Source organism: Emydura macquarii, unplaced genomic scaffold (genome assembly GCF_026122565.2).
Source record: "Emydura macquarii macquarii isolate MOO-44397 ecotype Brisbane River unplaced genomic scaffold, CSIRO-AGI_Emac_v2 contig_2636, whole genome shotgun sequence".
In the NCBI taxonomy this organism is placed as follows: domain Eukaryota; kingdom Metazoa; phylum Chordata; order Testudines; family Chelidae; genus Emydura; species Emydura macquarii.
The window spans coordinates 22018623-22026340 of NW_027132773.1; the positions used below are offsets into that span (position 1 = coordinate 22018623).

The 7718-nt window shown below is 40.8% G+C and overlaps 1 protein-coding gene across 2 annotated transcripts in view; it reads left to right on the forward strand.

Moving 5' to 3' along the window:
- Positions 1–6594, forward strand: part of KCND2 (potassium voltage-gated channel subfamily D member 2) — a 379691-nt gene extending 373097 nt beyond the window's left edge. For both annotated transcript variants that reach the window (XM_067563970.1, XM_067563971.1), the window contains 2 exons: positions 1968–2215; positions 6417–6594. In XM_067563970.1, coding sequence (XP_067420071.1) covers positions 1968–2215; positions 6417–6594 — 426 coding nt within the window. The remainder of the gene's footprint in view (positions 1–1967; positions 2216–6416) is intronic.
- Positions 6595–7718: the final 1124 nt, after the last annotated feature.

The window sequence follows — 7718 nt, forward strand, 5'->3', positions numbered from 1 at the left end:
AATATACAACAGTTAATTTACAACTCGCAGAAGAAATCTGGACTTTTTAAATTATAATTATTTTCTACTTGAATTCCTAAATGCCTATTTTAAAACCAATATGTCAAAGTTGATTGTATGACAATAAATTAATATATCCCGTATGCTAGAAACTTGACATGTATAATTTTATATATTATCTCAGGCCATTATATAATTTCAAAATATTTCCACTCTATATTAAAATTTCACTCAGCATCACTCTTTAATAGACCAAGCTAACTGATTTCTGTTTGGTAGCTCCCTGATAGCTTTAGGAAGCACAAAACTGTTTTCTATTGGCAAATACACTGGAAGAACCTATACATAACCTAAAGATGGCTTTTAAGTAATTTCTGTCCAGGATCTAATTGCATTTGGAGTCTTGTTTATGAATGATGTGTGCCCTGTGAAAAGTCAATTTTCAAGCAACTCACACAAACAGTTCTTGTATCACTTAAAATCATTATTCTTCTACACCATTTCCTTCCACACAAGATGACACCTTATTATTATGTGGGCAAAGGAGGTTATGAGGGAGAGCAAATAGCAATAGCATGCTGAACAAAATTATTTCCATTTGTACCAAACATTCAGCTATTTTAGGAGTAACAATAAAAATTACTGGGCTGGTGCTCGCTTTGCTCACGAATGTGTATGTACTTTCTTCTATCTACGCTATGTTTCTTTTGAAAAAATGAATGTGTTCATAGAGTACCTATTGGTATCTGAATGACATTCCATATTAATAGATCCTCCTTTAGGGTAGAAAATAGTTTTAGTTATACTAGTAAATGAAAATGCAGAGAATGAAGGAAACGGGACTATCTGAAGTGAAAGCCCAGTGCTTCCTATCCCACTGTCAAAGCGTCAGCAGTTGGGAATGTAGAAAGAGAAGTTGTCTAAACAATCCAAAACAATGAAGTTATAAGCATCAACATCCTGCTGTCCACTTAGTCTTGGAATTCTACCTAAAGACTACTGCATATATTCTTACTATGTATATTCCTTTTATTGAAAAGCATGCCACTAGTTTACCCTTCTTGCTACACAGAGAAACTCTGACAGTCACAGCTTTGTGAGTCAAGCTTCATAATCACATACAAAGAGCCAAGATATAATGGCTATCACTCGGACTTTCCATAGGATTCCCACTACGATACGCCTGTAGGATTTCTGTCTATGTGGGGATTAAGCAAAGATCCCATGAATAAACACTATTTCACTGGATGAAAAGTTTTGTTTTATGAACTAATTTAGAAATATTAAGTATAAAAACTAGCAAGTAGTAACCTTTCCAGGGAATGTTTGGTATTTATTTTAGCTTCTTCTCTAATAGAAACTACAGTTAAGGTTGCATTTTACTTTTTGATTAAAAATAAGCTTATTCCTGTTTCAAGTCATCCTTTCAGACCTGAATTTTAAGATGACACTTTACAGACTGGTACAAAAATTAAAATCAGTATTATTTCACTATATTTAAATATAATCATGGATGCTGGTACTCCCATTTAGAGCATTTATGTAAGCAGAATCAAAAGAGCCTGGAAAGTGTTTTCTGAATTGTTTCATTAATAAAAGTAATCCTTTCTCCTGTGGCATTTTATACATTATACAATAGCACATATTAAGAATATCTGAGTAATGTTTTTTCATCCTACAAAAGATTTTGCGTTTTTTGAAAACTGATGTTAATGGTTTGATAATTTTGACTCTGTATTGATCCTTTTAATATATTCAACCCATCCTGATATGGGTTGAAAATTGCAATTTACACTTCCTTGTGTCATTTTCCCAGACTCTGGTTGTGTAAAATTAAATCATTAAACAGGCCCTACTGCAGTAGATTTTGACAATCAGCATCATGAACATTTTCAGCTATAATCATATCTTTTTTTTTTTTTTTTTTTTGCATGTGTTTTTCTATGTACTGGATCGTTCTGGACCAGAATCATGAGTTTGTGGATGAACAAATCTATGAAGATAGCTGCATGGAGGTTTCCACAGTCAATCGATCCTCAAGTCACAGTCCCTCGCTCTCTTCCCAACAAGGTGTTACAAGCACTTGCTGCTCACGACGACATAAAAAGACTTTCCGCATCCCAAACACCAATATAAGTGGCAGCCGCCCAGGCAGCGTACAAGAACTTAGTACCATTCAGATCAGATGTGTGGAGAGAACACCTCTATCTAACAGGTATTTTAGTTTGCACCATGAGGTGCAATGATATGGCAAACCTTTGTTCAGTAAGTAAGAGGTATAGATTGTGGTCTAGGTGGGAAGAGGGTATTTTGAATTTGCATCAAATAAGTAAGCTGCATTCCTCAGTACTAATGGGTAAGTGGTTGCCCATTCTAAAGAGCACTTTATTTTCTTATTTGGTAGGGATCTTAAGCCATACAAGTCTTGCAGTGGCAGATCAAGGTAAATAGTTTGTCCTAATATGGGCCCAGAGCCTGAAAGGCTTTGCACCTGCAACTGCCATTGGAATTTGGTCCTTGTTCAACAAATGTTTATGCAAACCAAAGAATTTTTTAAAAAATATTTGTATTGCAATAGCACCTAGATACCCCAACTGAAATTGCAGCCCAGGTGTTCCAGATCTCATACAAACACATAATAAGAGACAGTCCCTACCTGGAAGAGTGTACAATTCAAATATACAAGACAGAAAAAGGGAAGAGTATTATTATTCCTATTTTTTTAGATGAGGTACAGAGATGCAAGAGGATGGTGACATGGTGAAGTTCTCACAGAAAGTCCGTGACAAAGCTGAGAATTGAAATGAAATCTCCTGAGTCCCAGTTCAGTTCCCTAGTTTTAAAACCATCCTTCCTTTCTAATGAGAAAAAATATATTCCCTGGCTAGGGGAGTTACTGAAAAATTAGAAAAAATGTAGCTCCAGAGGATAGGAAGAAAGAATTTACTTAACTTCTATGCACCCTCATATATAAAGTACTTGGCGCTGAGGTCTGTGTACGGATACAGCCTTTGAAAACATTATTAAGGTCATGCTAGACTTAAAAGTGTTTGTATGTTGAACTCAAATATACCTCCATTTAAAAAGCATCTTTTTCAGCACAGGTTGCTATAGAGATTGTCTTGTTAACTGAAATTTTGAATAGCTGGCAGGTGAGGAATTCACTGTCATGAGCAGCTCAGCAGCTCCTTGACTTTCAGCTGGAGTAATTTTTTCTGCCATTCCACAAGAGAGGTGGGTAGGGCCTTTTCCCATCAGGTAGGCTCAACTGCTGTGGAACCAGCATCCACAGTCCAGGTATTCATGCGTAATTCTGTCTGGATCTGACCTTTTCTCTGCTGGCTGATTTTCCAGCGCACCCTTCCAGTCACGGCACAAACATAAGAATTAAAAGCAACAATACACATGTACAGGTAGGAGTAAATCTCACAATTCAATGCATTTGGTTTTAGCAGTTTCTCTTAATGCTTGGGAAACACCCCTAGAACAAATATGCAGTCTTCCTAGCAGCTCAGTGTCCACATGAACCCACTCTCAGGTACATGTATAAACTGACTGATAAGTGTGAATACAAAATATTCTGAATTCCTTCTAATATTATATAAATAATATACAGATAGTAGTCCAGGAGTCCACAGAGTCTGGAGGAATGAGCAAGGGACTGGGACTTCTGCTCTGTTACTGACTTGCTGTGTGGCTTTAGATAAGTCACTTAACCTCTCCACGTGTCACTTTCCCTCTGCTGTGGCCCCAATCTCCCCCCACCTCCCTCAACCTCCTTGACAGGTAAAGAAAGCTCTAAATGCACTGGAACTGTTACCTTTCTAGGGTGCAAGAGGGTAAGCGAGGGACGGGATGAAGCTGGGGCTTGCACAAAACTTGAGGTGGGGGGAGAAGAGTGCACCACTGTACAGATTAGAAGAGGAGGGTCTGGAGCACAGGAGAGGAAGGCCAGAGGCATGCCCAATGAAGCAACCACTACATAGATCGCGAGCACTAAATTAGAGGATGTGCAGGACCCTAGCTGCTATTATAACCCATGGGGCTGTAGTGGTGGCTTTGCAGCTGCTCTGCATGAGGCCTCTAAACTGGACAGGTAGAGTCCTTCACCCCAGCCCTTTCCCTCCATTTATCCTACCATTCATATCTGTCAGCCAGCTATTGTTAGTTGGGCCATATTATTCCAGTCAAGTGACGAGTTACCTGCTGCCATGTTGAGGCACCATCTGAGCTAATGACTGTCACCTCCTTCTCCTACTCCTCCCAGCCCATCAGTGGGCAGAAAACTTGTATTCCTCTGCCCTACCCTAACCTGTTTGCAATTTCCTGCTTCCTCCCATCCTCACCTCTCCTCCTTAGACAGAGCCAGTGAGTCACAAATGTGCCCACCAGCATGAAAGCACTGCTGGTTGTATCCTTTGCAGCAGTAATAGGTGCCGGTGATTGGGGTATAGGCACCAGAGAGGGTGGGGGAGGGTCATTGCAAAGGGTTATTGCCCTCCCTTACTTTTCAAAACCTGGCTTAGAGGGCGCACGTTGCAAGCTGGCCAGCCAACACCAAGGTCCCACTCTGTGTCATGGTGGCAGCTGGGCCTTCACCTGCCAACTGCCAAAACTGCAGCTCCTTTTGGTGCCGGGGACTGGCTGGATCCAGGCCTTGGGATAGAGCCTTCACACAGAAGCCTGGGGGGGGAGTGAGGGGGCAGCAGGGAGGGTGAAGTAAGGAGAGGGGAAGTCAGGGGTTCCAGGAGAGAGGGGAGGACTCTGGGGGGAGTCCAGTTGGTGAGGTGAGGGGCTTGGCCCCTCCACACTTTTGCAGTCCTTCCAGCACCCAATGGGGTGGCGTGACAAACTGGAACTGCCCTCTACACTGCAAATAAAAAGCCGTGGCTGGCCCCTGGCAGCTGACTCAGGCTCTGGCTCTGGGACTCTTTCATTGCAGTATAGACTTCCGGGCTCAGACTGCAGCCCAAACTCTGGGACTCTCCCACCTTGCAGGGTTCTAGAGCCCGGCTCCAGCCCAAGCCTGGAAATCTACGCACAAGTCAGCTGCTGCGTCTAACTGCAGTGTAGACATACTGCAGGGAGTCAGCATGGGCCAGTGGATTGGGTTGGGAGTCAGGAAAGGGTATTTTTAGGACTACATTTGAAAATGTGGACATGTCTGTCCTTTATAAAATGGCAATGTGGTGGTGTTAGGCACATGTCAAGGCCTTGCAGGTCTGTGCACCTGGCAATATTAATGCTACAGGGTAAGAACTAATGCATGTATTTTTTCTAAAGGAATGGGGGGCACAAAGCTACTGTTCTTTTGGAGGCATAGGAAATCAAATGGGGAAGGGAGTCAGTGAGAGATGGAGGATTTTATGGTAATAGGGAACCTAGCTGGATTCCTTCCTTACCTGTTCACGTTCAGCTGTTTGAATATTTGTGAGTCTCCCGTCCTTTGTTTGGAGGGATAGAATTTGGGTAAGGAAAGCATGACTGCCTTGTAATCAAGATTCAGGTTGGCTTTGTTTTGCTTCTTTGGGCGCTGGCTCACTTAATTCCCTGTCCGAAGTATTCTACCTCCCTAAATCTAGGGTGCAGGTCTTCCTCTTACATTCAATTTAAAAGCTGCTCCGCGAAACCACCCAGTAATGAGGGGTAAAGTTTTGTCCTTCGCACTGTCCTATTATTGTGCTCTGCTGACACTTTCAGCCCAGAATTCTCTGCAACCAGCTAGCCCTAAGTCCGTGCAGCAAGGGCTCCTGCTCTCTGTCACAGACTACTGCAGAAGACTAGGAGTTTGGGTAAATTATAGGAGGCAAGAGTTCCCCAACAGTTTAATCTTTATTCATCTTGTAATCCTGCTATCTCCTCAGCCCATCTCTCTCTCTTCCTTTTGTGCATTTCAAGTTGTTTCCTGAAATGCACAGACAAAAAGGGGCCATTGCCCTGGAGAGCTAAAAATCGGAATAAATCCTCGTGATTGTTAAGCTAAACTCCTGATTTGTTGTGTCTGAATGATGACTTTTGAACACCTAGTGTTAGCAAGACTGTAAATAAGAAAATAATACAATGGACATACAATAACCAAAAAGGAGAAATTTTTATTAACAGGGTTATATGGTGGGGTTGCCTGTGATAACAGGGGACTGGACTCAATGACATAGGCGGTGCCTTTTAGTCCTATGTTTCTGTGAAAAACACCAAGAGAGAGAAGTATTAAGAGGAGTCACAAAGCTTTCTTCCTCAGCTTCATGCTGCGTATCCCATGTCCAAAGGAGCAGAGGCCATGTTTGCAGTATATTTGTGTTTCTCCTACCTGATAACAAAACAGACTTTAACCTGGTTGGTTGGGATAATGGAATTTAAGAAGCAGAGATGTTTATAACAATATAAACATTTACCTCATTGATTTTTTTCCCCTTTAGCCGATCCAGTTTAAATGCCAAAATGGAAGAGTGTGTTAAACTAAACTGTGAGCAGCCTTACATCACTACAGCAATAATCAGCATCCCAACACCCCCAGTGACCACACCTGAGGGGGATGATAGGCCAGAATCTCCCGTGTATTCAGGAGGAAATATTGTCAGAGTATCTGCTTTATAAAACAATTAGAATAAAGACCACTTGAGCTCTAGCAATGAAAAGAGTTTTGAAGAAGAGATCTGGAAAAGACAATTCACCCTTGGTCAGTGTTACAGCAGCCACCGATTGTAGGGTTCAGGAGAAGTAAAACATTTTGGGTTTCAGTGTTGTAGCGCGTGAAGCAGGCTACCAAATGGAGTTTCTACACAGCGTCTGAACTGTTACACCGCGCAATCTTCTGTGACCATTTTGACTTACTTGTATGAGCACAATGAAATGTCCCCCATTGATGCTTCTTCTTGTTACCGTGGGAACTTTTTAAAAAAAAAATAAAAATAAACAAAACAGACACAAAATCCCACGCTGAATGCAAAACAACAATGAAAAACATTTTGATAACGTCATTTTTTCCTGTTAATAAACTCCCTTGTTGACAAACTCCCTATTTAAAAAAAAAAAGAAAGAAAGAAACGGGAAAACAAAATTCTGATATGAAATGTTTGTACTGACTGAAAGAAATACAACCATAATGCATGCTGAAATTCTTTGGAGCTGTGATCTCAGTTTACTTATGTTGTTTTTCAGATTAGGCATGATAAAATATTACTGTAGAAAGGGGCATTTCTGTGCACTTACAGCCGATTGTTAATGTTCCATGGTAGTTGTACAAATAACTTACCTTTGGGAAATGCAGTATTTCTTACTCAAACACTCATTAGTGAACTCAAGGTGTTCAGTTAGGTCAGTATTTATTGTTTTCTCTGGCTTCCTCAGTACTGTTACAACTGCAATAATTCATTGTGCTTCTATTGTATCAGGAATCAGGATTAATTTAAGTATTTTGCACAACTTCATCTGCACCATGAGCCCCATGGACAGAAAACATTTTCTCTAATGTGGAGAAGTTTTGCATAACCATATAACCAAAACAGTGTCTCACAAATATACTTTTCAGTCATCATGCTTTTTGTCCATTGTAACCTCTATTTCCATGATATAGCACATTTATCTGGTCTAACATTTCTTTCTTCTTTGGGATTTCAAGACTCTTCATGAATTGGCTTAATCTTGTTCTGCATACATCTTCCCTACTTTTATATTTCCTGAACCAGTCTTCTAGTGTGGTGTTACAGTATGAATCCCAT